This window comes from Triturus cristatus, chromosome 2_1, assembly GCF_964204655.1.
Source record: "Triturus cristatus chromosome 2_1, aTriCri1.1, whole genome shotgun sequence".
Taxonomy (NCBI): Eukaryota; Metazoa; Chordata; class Amphibia; order Caudata; family Salamandridae; genus Triturus; species Triturus cristatus.
Genome location: NC_140581.1, coordinates 64,601,023 through 64,623,853, shown reverse-complemented (window position 1 = coordinate 64,623,853; position 22,831 = coordinate 64,601,023). Strand labels below are relative to the sequence as shown.

Sequence of the window (22,831 nt, the reverse complement as noted above, 5' to 3'; positions counted from 1 at the left end):
ATATACAAGTAGCGTTTTAGTGGAAGCACACATGTTTGGCCCATTCAAATCCACAAGTTATGAGTACCATGATGTGGGCGGAGCCTATGCCCCACTCTCAATAAGACTTTCAAAGCTCTTTTACGATCATCATATAAGTTCAGGTAGCAGTTGCAATTTCATGCTGGAAAAAGAAGTCCATGTATATTGGTGAAGCCCTGGGTCTCAAACACATAACTGAAGTCTGAAGCGCAAAGGTAATAACCACACTCCTCCTCTGTGCTGCTGCCGGAGAAAAACAAACACTTCAAATGATCTTGTTGTCTAAGGCAACAGTTCTTTGTAGAAGCACATATCTTTTGCCTAATCAAAATATGTACTCCAGACTATCAGCATAAGGGCGGAGTCAAAGCCTCTCACCTGTTAGTGCGCCTTAAAGTCTGTTTTTTAGATTGATTGCTAGCTGCAATATCAACCAGATCCCATGAGCTTGCAGATGGATACAGATGAATGGTATGTGAGTGATGGACTGAAAGTTGGGGAGGTCAGCAGAATACAGTGTATGATTCTTTAGGAGTGGGAGTATCTCACCTGTATTAAGAGCTTCTGAAAAGATCATTTGAGTGAGGGGGGCATTGGCATTGGAGAGTACGGGTAAGAGGGTGTTCCCTGAGTGAGCTAATATAAAGGGTCAGGGTAAGACATTATGGGCTTCATTTACAAGGTCCCGGCACTGCAGAATGTCACTTTTAATGACGCTTCAGTGACACACATTGCAGTGCCATAGCTACAAGGTCATGTATATCTACCCTTTATGGCTTTTCATGGCATTGTAGATATAGTGTTAGGCAACCCAGCGCATGTCGCTGAGTTGCCTCGCACTGGGATGAAGAGGCCTGCTATGGTCATCACTGTAGGTGTTCCCACGTAACACCCATGGCACTTGACATATTTCTAGATTTACAATGTTCTGTAAACTTGGGAATGTGTCAGAAGTCTACACTTGGTGAGGAGAAGGGGAGTTGCAACAAGGAGAAATAACTTTTTTTCCAATATATTTTTCTCTGCATTAAGCAGATCAAATCGAGGAGGAAATTGCCTCCATGGATTGCTTTTGTGCAGGATGGTGTCCTTTCCTACACAAAAATAATACTTTCCACAATGCACACACTCTTGCACCATGGCGCATACAGTCACTTTAGCGCCAGTGAAGGGAAAAAGGACATGAATGAGCCATATCTGATCAACAAGGCACATTTCTGCCCTTTTCTTTTGCTGTAACGCAGTGCCGCAGGAAGACTTGCAGTGCTGCCCTTCAGCAAAATATTGTAAATGCATCCCTATCATTATAAAAAGTGCCTTTGAGGGAATATGATGGTGAGATAAGAATTTTAAGATCTATTGTTGCTGGATTTAAGGGCAAGGTGCAGTTGCAAGAGTTGAAGCAGGGTTGGTGCTTTTGATGTGCTGTTGGATGTTCTGTATTCATTGACTGAAGAAGAGTTAGTAAGATTGTACTTTTCTGTATAATAAGGAAAAGCTGAGTATGGCAGGGAGTTGATGCTGTACTTGATGTATTGCCTTCTTTAGGTTAAAGTTCCTGATCAGGTAGCAGCCCATTCCAAATTAAGGAGAGAAACTTAGGAGATGTGAAAGGTCCACCCAAAGGTATTGGGAAACAAAATGCATGAAAAGAAGCACACAAACAGCAGTGCTATAGGAACGCACAGATTTAGGACGCTGCAGCTTTCTTCAGCTTACGGTTAGCCTCTTCCAGCTTATGTATGATGGTTGGTAATTTAGCAGTGATCAGGTGTGAGTACTCGGTACTACTTTCAACAAGGGGGCGTAAAGTCACTATGATTTCATTCAAGACTCCAATCAGACCATCAAGCACTTCACTGAGCTCCAGGTACTTGTTGGCCACACTGGTCTTGCCAGAAACAGTGCTCAGTAAACTGGTGCATTTCTTCAACGTGATGAGGAAATTACTCAATTTTTGATGCAGTGCCCTTTCCGAGTTTAGATCCTGTTGGAGGACTTGAATTTCTACTGTGTTATCCGCAATGGTCTTTTCCGTAGAACGGATCGCCTTCTCAGAAATTAGCAACTGAGATTTCAGTTTCTCCAAAGCTTTCTCGTGTGTTCTTCTTAGCGATCTAGCTTCTTGTAGTTCCTTTAATGCTTTTTGCATAACTGCATTTGCTTTAGTGATTGCGATATGACCTAACAGAATGGGAAAAAAGACTACATGTTTATCGGTACACTGTAACACTGAAGTGTGTGAATACATATACATTAAGAGATTATTCAGACCATGCACTTACCAGTGGGCAAAGCATATCATTGCAATTGTTTAAAATTTGGATATGAAGCACCTTTTTAAAAGGATTTCATGTTTTGTTATTAGAATACCATGCTAACTATTAATATTAGCTCTGGATGGATCTGTGAGTAATTCTGAGTTGCTCCTATTATCAAGAATTACTGATAAATTCTGCCACTCCGCTGTCTGAAATAATCTGAAGTTTTTGGTTTCTAAACTGGGAAGGAAAAAGGAGCAGTCTCTCGATGGTTAAGGTCAAAGTTTAATATGCAATATTTTTTAAACATGGAGGGACTGCTCTCTTTTCCAGCCCTGTTTGGGAGTAAGGGTGTATTTTGCATTAAGAAAATAGTACCACTCTGCCCCATCTGAATTCTACAGAATTTTAATGGAATTATGTGGAATCAAACTCTGCCAATTCTGCCCGCTGCTTGTTATTACATGGAAAAAACATAAATTACTTGAAAGCCTACCAGACACTGGTGTTGTCCCGGTCTAGTTTTAGCCAGACTGCCATCACCAGACATGTTTCTGGACCACTGGGAGGAGAGCTAGAGCTCTCCAGATCCAGAGACAATGGCTGCTTTGAGCAGAGGTGGTCACACCTTCCCCCTGCAGGATCAGCCTCTACCTCTGCAGAAGAGGGAAGCTCAAAGGACATGCCATCTTTGAATCCTGATCCCAGCCCTCTGCTGTTAGAAGTAGATGGTGACCCCCTGGTCTTCCTCCACTGTTGGTGGAAAATGTAGGTAAAGTAGGAGGGGGGTCTATCTTCACCTTGTACAACCCCTTAGGTCATGCAGGCAAAGTAGACCCTACTTTTTTACTATCTGTCATCTTAAGATTGGGGTTAGTAACTTTTTAGGAGTTGGAGTATGCTGACCCCCTATCAGGGTGTGCATAAAGAGGGTGTAGGCACCCCACATTTAGGCAGCCCATTAGCTACTATATGGCCTCCCCTAAAAACGCCCCTAAATTCATTATTCAGGTGGGTCCCAGAGAACCTGACAAAAAACTTGACTGACCTAAAAAAAAAAGCAATGGAAGAAGACCGCTGGAGGACCAGAAACTGAGCCCTACTGCAGAAGAAACCGGTGCAAATCCCTGCCAACTGCAAGCAGACTTGACAACAGGGAATTGCTCTTCTTCCTGAAGCCTGGAAAGCCTTCACAAAAACCCAGAGCCCATGCAGAAGATCCTCCTTTTGAGCTAGGACTCTTGGCCCCGGCATCTGTCAGTTAAGAAACCCCCGTGGTTGAGAACCAACACACTCTGTGTTGACGCAAATCCCCACTGGAAAAGCAACATTGCAGCTTCCCAGGCCTGTTGGTTTAACAGTCTGGTGGAATTGACTCTTGTACAACTCCATCACCTTGAGGGATCCTCTCAGCATGATGACCAATGCTGGAAACAGCCTTGCTCCTGAGAGCCGTATTCTCTTGCCAATGACTTTGATGGTGTTCAGCAGCAACGTTGTCATGACCACCTAATCCATGATGGTCTGCTCTGTATCACACCTATAGTCTGTCCTGGTGAACTTTGAAACTTCTCGGTGGAGCCCTCTTTCCAGTGACCACTAGGCATCTGCCATCCAAATCTACACCAGCTGTCCAGCAACCACGACCGCTGAGTTGGCGGTGCTTGGCATCCATAGACCGACAGTGACCTGCTGCCGGCACCCGTGACGGTAACTGTGTTGATGGTCTACTGAACTCCATTCAAGCTATATTCTTCCACTGCTTTCTCTGACAACTGCAATGGTAAATATCTGATGGCATCAACCACCGAGTGCCTAGATACTGAAAGTACTGCATATTTTGAACTGCACTGCATTTATCCCCGTAATGAAAAGTCTACAAGTATTTATTCAAGTTCATTGAACTGTATAAAATATATTTCCAATTTGAAGTCTTGATTCTCAAAAACATATATGAAGAACCTTGTTCTTTGTCCTTCAACATTTGTCCCATTTATTGCCTCTGGGACTACGACAAATGCTTTCAAATGCAAGTGGAAGAGGTGTGGCGCCGGGGCCAAGGCAACTGACTCCGGAATCCAGAGATCACGGTTCGATCGCCGGCGGCAGATTAGCCCAGCACCATGTGACTCTGGGCAATAGCTTACTTAATCTTCCCGACGGCCCCCAGCGCCTAGAGACCCTTACGGGTGAGTGTTTGCGATTTACAAATGTGGATATTATTATTAACACTGTCCTCTAATGAGAATAACTGCTCGCCCACATTACCACAAAGAGAATTAGTATTAGCTGCTTGTTTTCTCCATCTTCTTCTGGGAATATCTCACACACTCTACATAGTTTACTTCATTTTAGAAAACTGTGCAGAGAGATGGTATCTTACATTGGTGGATCAGCAGCGGAGTACGTGGAGTACACAACTTTTCATTTGCTGGACTACTTTGTCAATGAGGGAACACATGAGAAAATCAAAAAATTGCCTTTAGATAGACTAATTAGGGATTGGCTTATGTTTTCTAAATTTCTAAAATAAACTACTAGGTTCTTGGTTAAGTCCCTGAAACAAACATTTAGAAATTTAAAAATCTGTACTTTATTTAGGACAAAGTAATTTAGTTATTTTTTGTAAATCTCTAAAAAGGTCAGAACTTTAGCGAAATAATGCCTGAAATCAGTAGCCATGATCAGGAGCTTGACATGACCCCTTAATTGGGCCTTAACGATGCACATTGCAGAAGCATCTTTAAGTGCTACAGTATCAGAATGGACACAAGTCCTAAGACAGAATATCTCAGACAACTGTTAGCTCAGTTTGAGATATATCACCCAGATGTGGTAGCCCAATCTAAGGATGATGACATTATTACGGATTATGATACTGAGAGTGGACATGAGTCAGTCCACTCAGAAACAGCTGAGGTCCCCTCAGAAGAGGATCTCCAGCTAAAACGATTGGCCGAGAGACTGAGGGCCTTATTTATGAGAAGTGATGCATCGTTGCATGAAAACAGCGATGTGTCACTTCTCAGTGCACCCTCCTTATGACATGATGAATGCGTCCTTCTAACTGTATGACGCATCATGTCACAAGGAATGACAAATACATCAGTATTACTGATGTATCTGTTGACGCAAAACTGACACATTGCTGGAGTTGTGTCGGAAGCTTGACGCAACTTCAGCAATGTTCCTTTCACATTGGCCAAGCCCCATGTGAATGGGCCTGTATCAGTCTTACACCTGCCATGAGGCAGGCATAAGGGTTTCACACAATGGTGAACTAGAAGTGGACCACTGAAATCTTATAGATTTCAATATGCCACTTCTACGAGGTTTGGATGCGGGGGACCACCCACCCTGCATACATTATACCTTTACAGAGAGGCAATATCTTCCAATTTACAAAACTTCTATGCAAATCAGAGCAGCAAACAAAGATGGTGCAATGAACTGCATTGCGTAAATTAATAGAGCAGAAATGCTTCATATTTACAAAGATATATTCATGCTCTCTTCTTGAGCTGGTACATGTCTTGCAGCTTAGTGCCAATGCGGACACCAGTGAACCACAGTGCAAGGGTGCCTGTGTTACAGGCAGGATTGATTTTGTGCAGAAAGGGTAACCTCCTTGCACAAAAACAATCCTTAGAGATATTTTCCTCTTTCTATGTGTGCTGCATTATGCAGCACAACTGAAAAGAGAAAATATATTTTTCCTTGTCACACCTCACTTGGGAAAGTGTAATATTCTGATGCAATCCCAGTACATATGGGACAGTGTAAAACAATCATTGCTGGATCCATGGAATACCTTCTCAATTTAGAGTAATGAAAGGAAGTGATTTAGGCTAAGCCATGCAGAGCCACTCAAGGTGGGTTTGCATAGCTTGGTAAGTCCCATTTAAAGGCTGGTGTTGTCTTCTATCGCCTACGTCCTTTAGGTGTTTCCGTAGTTATGCCTAGAGAGTTAGTATTTGTCAACTATGTGTGTGTGATGTAAGTGTGTATGTATGCGTTTGTGAGTTGTCTTTCCAGCTGAGCCTCTTTAAATTTATGCCTGTGTGTGAGCATGGTGAGATTTTGTGAATATGTCTTCCAGATTGATGTACCTGTCTATGTGAATGTGTGTGTGTTAGAAACCATGGACAGATTTTCACAGAGTTTGCATTAGTTTGTTTTGCTTTTCTAACACAAATCCGGATCAAAATCCAGGATGGCATTCATAAACTAATGTGAATGCCGAGTTGTGTTGACATATGACCAAAATAAATGCATCACATGAGAGTTTAATGGATGGTGCATGGGCACTCCTGTGGATCCAACCATAGATTCTGAAGCAAATTTATATCTATCAAGATTAGTATACATGGGTTTACACCACCCAGATGCTGGCCCAATGAGAATATAGTTTTTATATTACCCCCTTTCTTTCTCTCTGCATGAGTGCTGCATTCCACAGCACTCATAAACAGAGGACGTTGCATTAAAACATAGTTTTTGTGCAGGAAGGAGATCCTTTCTGCATAAAACTATCCTGCCCACAGCTCCCTTTCCCTCGTCCTAGGGTGCAAGGGTACCTGCCTTGATCTGTGGCAGCAGAAAGTGTGCCAGCACATGGAGAGAGCATTACTGTGCCAATCCTTTGTAACTATGGCACATTTCAGCTCTCGCCAGTGGACGCAAAACAGCGCAGCAACATTTATTGCTGCTCTGCGCTGCATAAAATCTTTGACATTTTGGCACTAGGTGTTTATCTGAGTTTTTTCTGGGACTACGTGGTATGAATGTGGGTGTTTTATTTGTTTTAGGACATTCAATATGAGCCAAGAGCAATATATACCTATTATTGGTCCAGCCAAAGGAATAAATATCATGCCAATGCCCTTCTTCTTTGCTGCCAGTCCATCGTACCATGTTTTTGTTGCTCTGTCTATAGCATCATTTGCTTCCTTGAGATCTTCCTTTGTTGCTTGTATTTCTTTGGCAAGGGACTCCTGGCCATGCTGTCCAGAGAGTTCCACTGTACGAACTTGTTTCTTATCTTCTAGCACCTTCTGTTCATTATTCAAATGATTTATCTTGTCTAACCGCTCTTCCACATTTGCGCTCAATGATTTCACTTGCGCTACGGATGACTGCTCTGCCTTTGACAGACTTTTGTGAGACGACTCTAGGAGTTGGCGAACATTTTGAATGACTTGCGGCAGATCAGTGCTGGTCAGCAAGGTTTCAGCAACAGACGTCAAGGAATTTAAGCCCTCCACAAAGGGTGGCAGAACAGCCTGTTCAAAACTCTTTTCTGTGACAGGAATGACTCCCAAAATGTGACCCGGGAATACTGTACCTTAAAGGGGAGAAAAGAAGAACAAAGGTTAGAAATGTATTCAGGAGGAGGCAGTCGTGTTTTTGAATATTTTCAGATAGGGAGGAAGTCAGAATACAAAAGGTACTGCTCTATAGCTTGACAATATTTTACACTTAACAAGGCGAAGACTTTTTGGGCTTCAAAACAGTGCTAGAAATGCAGGGGCTTCGTATGGATTTTGGAACCTGCAGCTATTCAATCAATCATGAGTTTGTAATGTGTCTCAAGGTGCTGGGGGGATCACTAAGTTGGGTGCTGGGTCATCTGAAGAGCCTGGTCTTGAGGTCCTTCCTGAACTGGAGCAGTGTAGGGCTTTGCCGGAGGTGGAGGGGAAGGTCGTTTCATGTCAGGACTGCGAGGTCATAGAAGGACTTTCCACCCGTTCTGCTCTTATAGATGTGTAGAATGGTGGCCAGAGAGAGGTCGGCTCATCTGAGGTCTATCTTGGTAGCGTGGAAGGAGAGGCGGTTGTTTAAGTATGCTGGCTCAATGTTGTGGAGGGCCTTGTATGAGTGTGTGAGAAGCTTGAAGGTTATTCTTCTCTTGATGGGGAGCCAGTCAAGATCACGGAGGTGTTGGGTAATGTTGTTGTGAACAGGTCTGTGTAGTATTGGGCTGGCTGTGGCCTTCTGACATGTCTGGCGCTTGCGAAGGAATTTGTTGATTACGGCATCACAGGCATTGCCATAGTTCAGTCTGCTAGTGATGAGGGTGTGCGTGACCGTTTTTCTGGATTCAGAAAGGATCCATCTGAAAGTTTTTGGGAGTATGCGGAGGGTGTTCAAGCAGGCCGAGCATACAGCTTTGATCTGGCGGTTCATAGTGTATGTCTGTCGGGGGGAGGGTGAGGGCAGTTTCCAAAGGCGAGGGTCCACCAGTCAAAATAGCATGCTGAGGGAGTGGAGCCAAGGATGAAGACTTCTGTTTTCTCTGAGTTGAGTTTCAGGTAGCTCTTCTTCATCCAGGTGGCAACTACTTTCATCCCATCTTGGAAGTTGAGCCCAGTGATGTTGGGATCCTTGGTGAGGGAGAGGATGAGCTGGGTGTCGTCAGCAAAGAAGACAATGTTGAGCCCATGGGATAGTCCACATCTGGTTTCTGTTGGTTCTGAGAGGTAGGTCAGGAGTCTAATTCGGTGAGTTCTGCCTGGGAGAAGTGAGCGTGTCCCATCAAGGGCCTTTCCTCAGATGCCGGCGTTGTGGAGTCTGGTGGCTAGTGTGCAGTGGGAGACAGTGTCAAAGGCAGCTGAGAGGTCCAGGAAGATGAGGGCTACCGTTTGGCCCTGGTCGAGGAGGGCACCGATGTCATCAATGGAGGTGGGTAGGGCAGTCTCTGGTCTGTGATTGCTGTGAAATCCAGTTTGAGGGATGTCCAGGATCTTGTTGGTTTCAATGAAGTTTGCTAGCTGGGTGTTGACGCCTTTTCGATGACATTGGCTGCATTTAGAAGCAGTGAGATTGACCTTAGGTTAGTTATTTGCACAAACATTTTTCATTTTGTTTTAAAACTTATCACATTTTCCTTTAAGGAGAATGGGCTGCATTTGAAAAAAAAAAACAGTTTGCAGGCCATTCCCAGTGGGTGGCAAAATGTGACCAGCCTCATGAATATTAATGAGGCAGATCCCTTGCGACAAAGTAACACCACTTAGCGAATGATTACAGAACAGAGAGTCCTCACACAGCCACTCCCAAACACACACTCAATTGGCACTGTTACGTGGTACCACAGATATCAGGCAGATCCGTATGGGGTACTCTCACACACAGCAGCGTAATGGGATTCAACTAATATCCAGCATTTCAGTTGACAATACAATGCAGACCCCATTCTCCAAGCCCTCCTCACCCTTTCAGCTAACCACCACTATACTACACCCATTGGTTTAAGATAAACAGCCCTTCCCCGATACTAGGCCGATCACGGCCAGAGTCACACTTTGTCAGGGTCCTAGGGAAGATGGTGGGGAAAGGTAGCAGGACTAATTAGGATGCATTCGACAACTGGGGGGTTTGGCCAACTCTCTGGAAGTTCACCTACAGGATGTGGAGCAGAAGTGGGCTGAGGGCAATAGTTGCTCACTCAATGAATTCCACAGTATGCCTTCCAGCACCCGCCCAGGTCTCTAAAGCACAGAGGTGGTGGTTACGCAGTTGCTTGACCCACTTCCGACCGCTCTCAGAAGCATTCTTTCAGATTAGTCAATAACTCTTACTACTCAGGCCCTATATAGCAATACTACCTGGCAACATGAAGTCATCAAACATGGTGAGGAAAGGACAGGTGGTCGGCCACACTGAGTGCTCAAAAGGAACAATTGATAAACGGGGGAATGAGCAGGGGAGCCTCTCGGAAGGAGGCAACCTGTCAGACACACATCAATTCAAGTAGCAACCAAGCAGTGCTTGTTGCACCAGACAATTCTGGTCACACACACACAGGCACACGTTTAGCAGGGCCACATAATGTAGAATAAGACACTAGTACAGGTATTCCCTCATCTCCTTGGGTTGAAAGCTGTTAATCAGGCACCACATGCAATGAGCATGCAGTCAGCGTGTCACATGAGAAAGATGCGGCACAATCGACAAAGCCACACTAGATCCTGCAACCAGTGTTTACGCTCACTACCAACAAGACCCTTATGCATGTTATGGTCCCCATGATGCAGGGGTCACAAACCTTAGATTTGAGTAAGACTTCTGGGGCTCCATACAAGGCAGTCCGGCATCCGGGCACAATTCTTAGCTCCATGCTCACACCGTGCTACCAGTTGGGATCTAGCAGACAATGTGGGCACTTAAGAGAGCACCGCTCTCCAGGTGTCACAATTAGACACTGTGGGATCCTTGCGGGAGATCTTCAATGTTCCTGAAACCCCAAAAGAACAGGGGGCAAGCCAACAAATCCTCAGAGGGCACACCTGAGGGTGAGACGCAGCAGCAGGTAGTCAGTCTAGGCCATCAACTATTCAGGAAGGGTACACTTTCCCTTCCAATGGATTTATTTATTTATTAATCCTCCTTGTGCACAACAGAGTCCTCTGGCAGTGTGCACCAAGCAGTCCCAGGTTCTCCGGTCCCATGTCCCCACAAGTGTAACTCTGCACTGCATAAGTATGGCACCAGTAGTTGCAAGTGCACATACACAGACATGCAATGGCAGGCTTGACACATGTTTAAAAAGACCATAGGTACAAGTGTGCACACACAGGCCTGCAATGGCAGGCCTGACACATATTTAAAAACACCATGTCAGCACTATCAGTCAATCAATAAAGACGTTTGTAAAGCACGTTACTCACCTGTAAGGGTCTCAAGGCACGGGGGGGGTGCTGCTACTGCTCAAACAGCCAGGTCTTGAGTAGCCTCCTGAAGGTTAGTAGGTCTTCAGTCTGCCTTAGACGGATAGGGAGGGTGTTCCAGGACTTGGCGGCGACATGTGTAGGGAGGGAGCGTGCACGCACTTTCATACTGCATTTATAGTGGGAAAGTGCCCTGAGCACTATGGCCACTAAAAGAGAATCAGCAAAATCCTGTGGTGTCCCATAGGAGGAGACAAGCTCCTTGCAAGGGAAACCCTAATGGGGTTTCTCACTACCTGGACAAGGAACACCCATGTGTACCTGCCCTGCCTTTAGCTTACCATTTGCTCTGCCAATCAGGGCTTCCCCTAGTGGTTATTCAATGGTAGTGGAAGTTAGAAATGGTACCCTGAGCCTAAGTGCAACCGCTCACCCACAGTTCTGTGACATGTTTGAAAAGCAATTCTTGAGGGAGGCACAATCAGTGCTGTGGTCCACTAATAGCCAGTGCAGTACCTGCCATGAGAATGTGGTATAACTTTTTACAGGGCATTCACAGTTAAAGCACCTAAACATATCAGTTAAGCACCCCTTCCTAGCATGTGCAGGAAGGACAAGCACACGTTCACACAGCATTACGTGCCCACAATCCCAAGCCACAAAAGGAGAATCTGCAAAAACCAGGAGGGAAAAAAGCAAAAGGTTTTAGGCAAAAATCCGCTAAGACGGGCCATGTGCAACTGCCATACTTCTAATCTCTCAAGGTAACGAAGCACAGCAACATTGCTTAGTGTGCTGTTTTGCATCAATTCTTTGTAAATATGACCCTAAATGTGATTCAATTTGATTCAATTAGCTTTATTTCGACAAACAAGTTCATAAAAGCAATAGAGGAACATAAACAAAGTGAAAATTAATAAAATGTAAAGCATTTTGACACACCGTGATATAAGCATCAGTATTATATGAGTGAAATATATAATAGCAAAGTACAAAAACAAGTGGCACATTATACATTACAACATATAAAAATTCCAATTTGAATATTTAAAAAAAAAAATGTACACATTGATAAGATCTCATAGCATTCACTTGGTGTTTGTTCGCAGTCTGACGGCATACATCCATCCCAACAATTTGACTACAGAACATGCACTCAAGAGACTGCAATTAGTCATTAAAATTATCATTGCTACAATACTACTTTTAGACCCCAAGGGTCTACATATAGGTGAAAGCCATTTCCTTCAGGGATTTAAATAGGCTGGACATATAAACAATAAATATGAAAAGGCTTCCTCACTAGATGGGCAATGTAGGCATTTGTCGACCCTATAAGTATTCCTGTTTTTGGTAAATGATTTAATTGGGAGGGATCTAATTCTGAATAGGAAATATAGTTTACTATCAAGAGGGACTGATATACAGTCCCAATATAGCTCCTAAGAATAGTTGGATTTAAAGTCCAAAAACCTTCCCATTATTTATTTACATTCCACTATAAGTGTCTCAGGTAAAAGTTAAGCTAACCAAAACTGCTCTTTTCAGATAACAGCCGTTGTAAATAGAGATACCAAAGTATCATGCAAAGCATCACCATACCAATAACTGAGAGAGATTGTTTGATTTTTTTGTAGCGAGCCTATTCATTTTAGAGCATTCTGCCAAAATAACACCTTTAAGACCACTGTATAGTTTGCATTTCTTGAATCTATCTAGTTTCAGGAAATCAGCAAAGTTCAGCACCATAAAGGACTGCACCCAGAACCTTTGCATCTTAAATTTGGATAACCTGGCTGAATGGTTTAGTTTAAGAGTTGCTAAGTTCCTTTACTAGCAAGTTGGAAATGCTTAAGAGACCATTTCTTATTTATGGGCTCCAAGATAAATTTGGGGCCAGAGTCACACCCAAATAACTTATAACCTCAGTGCACTCCAAAATATCCTCCCCAATAATATGCTGCCTTTAAATGAATTGTGTTGATTTAAACACATATCCATAGTTGTATCTGTATTATTTACAGGACCCCTCAGACCATAGCATTTCTCAAAACAAAACAACGCACGCTGAAGCCCACTCATGGTTTTAGATTCTAATAGCATATTGTCATCAAACATTGGTGTACCTACTGATGTTGGTGGATCAGTAAGAGAAGAGAAAGGAAATTGAACAACGCAGTTTAAAAACAGTAAAAACAAAGTTGGGGCCAAAAAGCACCCTTGATGCACCCCTTCTTGATAAAGAAGCTATCTGTAAGATCATCTTGGCAGCCCCAGAGAACATTAGCATTGTTATGTTCATGAAGCAGAATCAGAAAAATACATAGAGCATGGGGTATGCCCAAGGCATGCCAAACCATCCACAGTTTGTTTTTTGGGACCAGGTCGAAGGCGGACTTGAGATCAACAAAAGAAGCATAAAGACTGCCCTTGCCGATAGTTACTGTATGCCAATCGGAAGCCCTGGCATAAATTCAGATCCAATCTTGCATGACTTTTCCACATGAAGCAAACCATTCAATCATAATGCAAGTGACTGCAAAGCATAACCCAAATAGTCCATTTCATTAGTATGAAAGTTACATGTTCTACACATGGAAGAAGTATATGGTGCCCGCTCCTGGAGTTGGAGCTGTGGTTACAGCTGTTCTCCATGGTACCCGAGTGACACATTAATGATGGCAATTCATGAAATGTGATTTTAAACTCATGAGTAGATTTGCTAATGCTTTAATTCATTCAAATAAGATGTTCACAGGACTGGGCACTGTACTTGTTCATGGACTGCTTAAGATGCTCAACGGAAACACTCACATTATCGTCTGTTTGTGGGCACTCAAAGACATCTAGCAGGCACATCCCCATCCTGGCTATGGGTAGAGGTCAAATGCAGGACTAAGTGAACATTCAAGTTGGAAAACAGGGCAGGAGGATTACCACAACTGGAGGGTCTGAAGGGAGCAGGAAAAGGAACATATTGAGGAAATGTGTTCCCTACGTGTTATTTAGGTGTCAATATTATGAACCATGTATCTGAAAGCATGAGGTTGCATAGATAATTAGAAACTGGAAATCTTTGGAACTTTATCTTTTTATTTTGAACTTCTATATACTGCCTACCACATTGTTGTAAACAACTGAGAGCTTTACATGGGCTATAGAAGAACATACAGAGAGGCACATATACGAGAAATGTCTGCGTATCAACGTACAGAATAGTGATCTTCAAATTGCTCCCCGAGGGGGGCGTGAATTCATCAGAAAGAGGGGACCAGTCCAAGTCCCCCAAGTTGAATTGCCAAAGCCCTATCTTCCCTACTTTTAGAGGAAGTTGGCTTGTGCTGCAAATGGCTCGGTCCCGAGGTAAAGAACAGCCCCCTCCCCTTGCATGAAGAGTATTGGAAGGTTAAAGGTAGCAAGGGCGAGCTGGGATGTCGAGCACAGTGCTGAGAAAGTACTTTGCAATTGACTTCTCAACACTCTGCAGACTTTAAACATGAGAATGTAGATGAAAGGGATAACAGAGAATTATAGATGCAAATGAAAGGCCCGCACATGTATAGACTGAGCATGAACATGTACCCAATCTAGATGACAATAGTGTCTGATGTCACCTGTATTATCACAGCTCCAGTGGGCACTGACAGTGGACTCAGTATCCAGTGCATGTAAAAGTGGGGGGTCATATCAGCCTCATACTCCCATTCATGCAGAGTGGATCTCATATAAGAACTCTTTCATCCCCATTCAGAGTGGGAAGGAGACCAGATCACCCTGAAACTAAAAAAAGAGTAAGGGGTTGGATAGATGGAGGAAAACAAATGGAAAAGGGAAAATATGCATTTGTGCATCAGGACGGATTTCTCCAAAGTGTAAATCAACATTGTGTACAATTATACTCTGGGGAAATGCCAGCCCAGGGAATGTGTCCCATGGATTGAATGGTAATATACACAAAATGCTTGTTTGGTACAACTTTTCAGGCGCACAACTAGTTCAAGCGGATGAATACATCTCTGAATGTAGGGGCTCATTTATGAGCTTTTGATGCAGAGTGGTGCAGCAAGTCACCTTGCTGCACTGTGTGACAGGGAAATGGCAGGAATGCCCCTTGTTTGAGGCTATATGCTGCATTACTATCAATTCCCTTGCACCCTTTAGGCATACTAGCGACTCTGCAGACACCATGGCACAAGGGTGTGTTTGGTACATGCAGGATCGTTTTTGTGCAGGAAGGTACACCTTCCTGTTGAAAAACAATCCTGGAAGGCAGATTCTTCCTATGTGTGCTGCAGAATGCCATTGGTACAGAAGGGTGTAAGGTTGCAGAATACAGCACACACAAAAAGAGATAGGAATGAGAAGAAATAGAGTTATTTCTTCTTCTTACACCTCTCCTGGGAAGGTATAAGATTTTGGTGCATTCCCAGGTTTACAAGTTCTTGTAAATCCCAGGATGCATCAAAATATATGGGAGTTGCATGGGAACACCCACACAACATTCATGGAATACTTGCCCAGGGCAAAGTAATCCAAAGGCGCAATTTGTGCTGCGTTGTGTTACTCCAGATTGCTGAAGCCACTCAGAGCCACGCAATGTGGCTCTGTGTGGTTTTAAAAATCTGACTTAGAGGTTTGCATCACACACCTACCACACTGCATGGTGCAAAAGTGGCATAACCCTTTCGAAAATAAGCTCCATATTTATCAGTACATTTAAAAAAATATATTTTTATTAACATACATCAGCATCAAGTACATATTACAGAGGAATCAACCAAATCGCACAAGTTGAAGACAATAAGTGAGAATTAATCACAACATCACATCATTAGGGTAGGTTACGGGGTGAGGAGATCAATTGCTCAATACAACGTGACGGTAGGCATATCTCCCCTCGTTATGTGTTCCATGGGCTCCATATGCGGGACTATTTTTTGGGGCAGCCCCTGGCCTCCATTGTGGGTGACTGAACCACGCCCCACAGCTGTGCGATATTTCTTTTGGCAAGCATTAACACCAGTGTGACCCACTGTGTCTGGTGAGTATTCACGTTGATGGGTTGATGCGTTCCCACACATTCAGGAGGCACCTCCATGCCTCTGGGTGAAGGTTAGTGGCGAGTACTGCATTGATTGTATCCTGTACTTTCTGCCAGAAGTAGCGTATGTGTTCACACTCCCATATGATGTGTATAAATGTTCCTAGGTGGCCACATTTACTCCTGCATTACCCCCGTCAGCGCTCCCCAGCTGTACTAAATGGGGCCCTGTGATATATATCCTATGAAGCATTTTGAGCTGCACAAGCCTAAGTCTCGCTGGGATTGCAACAACTCTCTGGGAAGATATTGCTTCCTGACAGTCTTCGTCGTCCATTTCAATGCCATGTCTTATCCATCTCTCCCACAATGATTGAAGTGGATCTGCCATATTGTTTATCAATTTCTTGTAGATTAAGGATATACTTTTGCCGGGTACGTGACCGTCCAGTATTCATGCTTCTTTTGCAATTTGGTGAAGGATTTCACCTCACCCATATACCAGATGTCGTTGATATGTGAGATCCCAATGAGTTCCCACTTGCTGAATAACTTTGATCTCGATAGACCACCCAGCCACTCAGAGTCCCACAGTGGAGTCGCTAAGGTCAACTTATGTCCCGCATCGTAGGAATTTAGTGGTGACATGCCATATGTGGACTGAGTGTTTGGTAGGGCCTGTCAATGTATATCGCTCTGGTTTGGAATAGAGTGCCCTATTATAGTTCCCCCCAGGAAGGAGTCACTTATCTATGTTATAGCCAGGGTCATCGAGCCGACCATAATTTCAATGATTTATGGCTGCTAAGTGTGCCGCCCAATAGTATTTTTTGATGTCAGGGAGGCTGATGCCCCCGTCGTACGAGTTTAATGTAAGTTTATTCAGGGCGATGTGTGATTTCCCGTCCAATAGCAAGTCCCTCTGGAGGCCCTCGATTTGTTGAAAGTACGTCGTTGGGACAGGATCTAAGGAGTTTTGTAGGACATAGAGAAACCGGGACAGGGACCTCATTTTAAATTGGGCCGCTTTGCCTAATAGTGAGAGGGAAGAGAGTTCCAGCTGGTAATGTCTCGTCTGAGCCTGTGTAGTGGCGGAAGAAGATTGCTGGTATATTGGAGTGACTGGTCTAGGGAAATAAATATTCCTAAGTACTTGAAGCCCACTGTATTGACTTGTATTGGGCAGCCTCTCGGCAGAGTGGGCGGGTCTGCCTTGAGGACGTACAAAATGGACTTGCTGCAGTTAACGGAGAATCCGTAGTATCTACCAAAGATTGCCAGGATATCTAAGACAGCCACCAGGGATTTTCTTGGAGAGGCAAGGTAGAGTAGGATGTCGTCCGCATATAGTGGGATGCGATCCTCCCAGTCTGGGGGCTAATGTAGTCCTCGTATTACTGAGTCTTCCCGGAGGCATGCTGCCAGTGGGTCCAGGGCTAGGGCAAATAGGAGAGGCGAAAGCAAACACCCCTGGTGGGTCCCACGACTGAGTGTGAATATGGCTGACATTTGGTTATTGACCACCACTTGTGCCATATGCTCATTATACAAGAGGCGTACCCATCGGATATAGTTCGGGCCGAATCCTATCTTCCCTAACACTTTCCAGAGATACGGTCATTCAATAGTATCGAATGCCATGGTCGCGTCCAAGGACACAATCATAGCTGGCTCTTGGATCGTGTTTGCTCTACCCAGTACCCCGTGGACTCTACACAGATTCAGAGCTGTGTTCCGGTGTGGCATAAAGCCGGATTGGTCTGGGTGGACTAAGCCCCCAATAATCTTGACCAGTCGGTTGGCCAAGACCTTGGCCAGGATTTTTGGTTCAGCGTTCAGAAGAGATATCGCTCTATACATAGCAAAATCAGTTTTGGTTTTAACTTCTTTGTGTATGTTAACTATGGTGGCAATCCTCTGATCTCTAGGTAGTGGTACCCCCTCCCTGCTTTCATCGAACATGAATTTTAAATATGGTGCCAGTTTATCAGGTCTAACATTGCTCGAAGGGTATTCCATTGGGACCTAGAAGTTTCCCTGAGTTTAAAGATCGGATTGCTTGCGCTATTTTGTCTGTCGTCAGAGCACTCTCCAAGAAATGACAGTCATCTGTAGAGAGCTTGGGGAGTCTAAAGTCTCTTAGAAACTCTTGAGAGTCTTCCTCAGTGTAAGGTGCTACGGCAGTGTATATGGTGCTGAAATGATAGGAGAATTTGTCTGCAATATACTGTGGATCCATAATGGGAACCCCACCATCGTCCCTGAGTTCAGGAACCAGTCTGCTCGTCCACTCTTTCTTATTGAGCCCAGCTAGTAATTTACCTGCTTTATCTCCCAAGTCGTATATTCTGCTCAGTTTTACCCATCCCAGAGTTTTAGCCCTGTCAGTCACCAGAGCTCTATAGTCGTGTTGTTGGAGACTCAAGGTGTGCAGTTTTTCTGGTGTAACTCTTGTTTCGAGTTCACTTTTTAACTGGCAAATTTCGGCCTCGATGTCTGAGATCTCTCTTTGTTTGTCTTTCTTTGTTCTGGAAATTAAAGATAAGGCTTGACCCCGGATCACTGTCTTAAAGGCTTCCCATAATGTCTGGGAAGAGGGCACAAACCCCTCATTTTCTAGAAAGTAATTGTCTATGGTTTGATGAGGTCTTTATGGATTTTCGGGTCCCAGAGGTACCATGGGTGAATTGGGGCAAGTCTCCCCACTCTTATCTGGTTGAGGACTATGTGAACCCATACGGGTGAGTAATCGGAAATACTCCTGGCTAAATGTTTGATTTCGTGGATGTGGGCAATTTGTGAGGCGGGATTAGAAAGTAGTCTATGTGGGAAAAACTGTGATGTGCCCCAGAGTGAAAAGTGTGTTGTGTCCTCTCGGGATGATGTGTTCTTTACCCGACTGCTAACCCCTGGGCATCTAGAACATCCGGCAGCCAACGGGAAGATGGCCCCACCTCCTGCGGGTGGTGTCGGTCCAGTGTACCCGAGACTACTGAGTTGAAGTCGCCCCCAAGGACTAACAGGCTGTCTGGAATAAAAAGTAAAATAGCGCCTAAATCTTGCAGGCCTGGCGGTATGTAGACTGATATAAGTATTATGGTCAGTCCCTCCCAAGTATCCGTTATTTCTACATATCTGCCACGATCATTCGTCCATGTGCTGCTCACAGCGAGTGGGAACGACTTTTTTATCATGATACTCACACCTCATGAGCTGGATGTAAATCCCACACGTTCAACCATCTTATATCCCCATCTGTGCATCACCTTATAGTAGTTTCCGACCAGGTGTGTCTCCTGAAGCAGGACAATATCGGGGGCCTATCTTTTCAAATATTGAAGGACTACACTGTGTTTGATCTTATTCCACAGCCCATTAACATTCCAGCTCAATATTTTAACACTTTTGTCCCACTGTGCACTCATCAATCATTTAGAAGATCTTTGCGTCCTCTATGATAGATTAAAGACATATTACCGATGCTGAAACCACAACAACAAACAAATACAAACCCCCAACCCAACAACTCCCTATCCCTGCTGCCCTGCACTCTGGGCGTAGAACTGCCCATCAAATAAATTGCAGAGTGCCTGTCGCCCAATAGATTAACTAAAAGTAGAGAAGGTAGGGGCGAAGCTCACTCTTCCTCTGTCCCCCCAACCCAAATGGAACCATGCAGTCCCCAAGGAGAAACACGCACCACAGTTCTGGGTATCAATGGTTAGGGGGAGTCCTCCCCTGGATGCTGGCCCCAGCGATGCCCGTTACCTGTCTCAGCACATTTCGGGACCCAGTTTACTCAGGAGACTCCCACTCCCAGCTTAGGCCCCATCATCCGAGGGGCAGGGAGGCTGTCTCATCACCGCTGCTGCGTCTATTCAGGTGTCGATCCATCCGGCTCTCGATCCAGTCATCGTCCTCCTCTGGTTGGTCAAAGAAAGAAGCGTGTCCCTCTGCCTCAACACGAAGACGTGCCGGGAATAGCATTGCGTACTTCAAGCCACTCTCCCTAAGTTTCTTTTTCACCATGAGGAATGCCCGTCTCTGCTTCTGCACCCTTTGAGTGAAGTCCGGGAAAAATGTGATTTCGGCGTTGACGAATCGGAGAGGAGACCCCGATCTGGCGTTCTGAAGGATCACATCCCTGTCTTGGAAAGTCAGAACTCTTGCTAGCATTGGACATGGGGGGGCCCTGGCTTTGGTCGCCCCCCGGGACTCTATGCGCCCTTTCGATGACAAAGAATTTGCTGAGGCCCTTCGGTTGTAGGTGCCGTAGGATAAGGTCTTCAACAAAGAGGTCAGGTGTCTGCCCCTTGGCTTTTTATGGAACCCAAAAATGCGTAGATTGTTGTGCCTAAGGCGCCCCTCATAATCGTCCAGCTTAGGTTCGGTGGATTTACGGAAAGTCTGTATGTCCGGGATCTCACCTTGGAATTGCGCTACGTTCCCCACTAGGTTAGTTGTAGTTATTTCCACCTGTTTGACGTTTTCATTAAGCTTAGTGATGTCCGCTCCAATCAAATTCACGTCAATTGAGATCGAGTCCATTTTGTCTTCCAAGGAGGTTTTGTCACCAGTTATTGCGTCCATACCATCCTTTAATGATAACTCCTGGTCACCTCCTCCAGGATCGCCTGCAGAGTGGCCTCTGGAATGGCAGCTCTGAAGCATGTCTTTAGGAAGGGCATAGCGGTTCAGTTTATTGGTTTGAACAGATTTGGACCCTTTTGCCCCTGCGGGATTGGTCTTATCCATTGCTGTGCCTTAGTGACTGTAGGCCCTCGCAGTGTTGCACGTCACTTTCTTTAGCCCCAACGGTGTACAACTAAGTATCGAGTTGTGTCTCTGTCGTAGGTCATCATAAGCCGGCCGAACAACAAGGTGAAGTATCAATGAAGGGGGGAGGGTGCGGCTTCCCTCCCTACAAATGTACGATATTTGATATGGCGGACAGTCCTAGGGCATGGGTTTGATTTGTCCCTGTACTGTGCGAAGTAAGCACACTTCAGGGTAATGGGTGCTTGCGGTTATTATCCCCAAGGGTGCCTTTTCACAGGCCTTGAGTCTCACCCAAATGCTCAAAATATAAGGCCATCATCACACACTACTCGGCGCCTTTGCCTCTAGGATATGGGGGAGGGGCGGCTCCTGTGTTCTCACCTTTACTACCATTATGTAGAGTTTTATATAGTGCAAACTTGTCCCAAAACAGTTATCAGAGCGCTTTACATAGCACCAGTTATGTTACATTAGGACACACATTCATTTTTGGTAGGCACTGGGAGATTAAGTGATTTGCCCAGTGTTGGAGGGAGGACCACCGGGAAGTCGGGGAGACTATTCCGGGGCACCTTCCTACCGCAAAAGTATAGCCGAGCGCCGCTGAGAAGCCCCCTTCGGGGAGGTCCTTCTCCTATGATCGTACTAGGCCCAGTAAAACCACCACACAGGACTCAATATCAGTTGCTTGACTTGGTTCTTTATCAAAAGTAGTACGTTCAATATTTACAGTGGGATCGAGGGATCCAGTACGAGTCTCAATGTCTGTTAGAGGGATAGGGTAGCGGGACAGTCTTAGTACCAACCAGGTACGGGAGGGCTCTGCGCCAGACCTTGAGCGCTGGTCTCAGAGCGGCTCGGACGTGGGGAGCCGCGACGGCGTCTGCAGGGCTCGGGTGGTAGTTCCGCTTGGGTCGAGCCGCGACACAGTCAGCAGGGCTCCGGTGGTAGGTCCGCTTCGGTCGAGCCGCGACGAGGTCAGCTGGGCTCTGATGGTAAGGTTCAAAAAGGTCGGGCCGCGACAGCGTCAGCAGGGCCCCAAAGGTTCGTGAAGGTCTTTAAGCACGGTGGAGCCGCAACGTCGTCAGCAGGGCTCAGAGTGTGGGTTCAGGATGAGTCTTCTTCCGTAGGGTCAGCCGCGATCCGATCAGCAGGGCTCTTGACTCCGGGATACAACTACTGTCCTGTTGTCGGGTCGCCCCAGATATAGGACTGGAGCCCTTTGATGTCCGGACCCTTGCGCCCGGAGGGGGCGGAGAGGCCGGGTAGGGAGCGGCCAGACGCCCAGCAGGAGAGGCGCCAGGCCCCAGAGAGCTGTGGGGCGATCGCACCTAGGTGTGGAAGGACGGTTGGGGGTCCCATCGATACTGCCCTCCGCCGGGAGTGGGAAGGGTTCACGTGGTATCCCCCGGGCCAGGGGTTGGCGCCTCGATGTCGGGCCTCGCTGGGACAGAGGCCGGGTGAAGCGGGGTCACGCAGGTGGTCACGTGGAGTGACGTATAATCCAAAATAGAGGAGCCCCGAGGTGCATGGGACCTCGTGCGGCTTAGCGCGGGGAAACAGGACCACGCCACGAGGCCGGCTCCCACATACGTCCCCCCCAGCTGAAGGCAGGGAGAGTCACCCATCTCCTTGGGGGTTCTCCTCGCCGAGGCGGAAGAATCGGGACAGGCCGTCAGCATTGGCGTGGTCGTTGCCGGGCCGGTGTTCCACAGTGAAGTCCATCCCTTGCAGCGAGATGGACCAGCGCAACAGCTTGGGGTTCTCGCCCCGAATTTGCATGAGCCACCGCAAGGGCCGGTGGTCAGTTTGGACCTTGAAGTGGGTGCCGAAAAGGTAGGGCCGGAGCTTCTTGAGAGCCCATACCACGGCGAAGGCCTCCCGCTCGATGGTGCTTCACCTCTGTTCTCGCGGCAGCAGTCGGCGGCTGATAAAGGCCACAGGTCGGTCGAGGCCCTTGGCGTCCACCTGGGAGAGGACCGCCCCGATCCCGTACTCCGAGGCATCGGTCTGGACCACAAATTCCTTGCTGTAGTCAGGGCCCTGTAGCACAGGGGCAG

General features: G+C 45.8%; 1 protein-coding gene across 1 annotated transcript; it reads right to left on the bottom strand.

Moving 5' to 3' along the window:
- Positions 1–1,711: 1,711 nt before the first annotated feature.
- On the bottom strand, positions 1,712–18,231 carry LOC146863741 (uncharacterized). The gene is made up of 3 exons (XM_085636664.1): positions 17,991–18,231; positions 7,123–7,626; positions 1,712–2,205 (listed from the first exon to the last, which is right to left on the bottom strand). The coding sequence occupies exons 1-3, from the start codon at positions 18,229–18,231 to the stop codon at positions 1,712–1,714; spliced, it is 1,239 nt and encodes a 412-aa protein (XP_085492790.1).
- Positions 18,232–22,831: the final 4,600 nt, after the last annotated feature.

What these genes read in the sequence shown, in the direction of transcription:
- LOC146863741 (XM_085636664.1), bottom strand. Translation starts at nt 18,231, where the DNA reads ATGGATCCACAGTATATTGCAGACAAATTCTCCTATCATTTCAGCACC. An exon ending in TGGAATACCCTTCGAGCAAT is followed by an intron (nt 7,627 to 17,990) that starts GTTAGACCTGAT and finishes CTCCCCTTTAAG; the next exon opens with GTACAGTATTCCCGGGTCAC. An exon ending in TTTGGCTGGACCAATAATAG is followed by an intron (nt 2,206 to 7,122) that starts GTATATATTGCT and finishes CCATTCTGTTAG; the next exon opens with GTCATATCGCAATCACTAAA.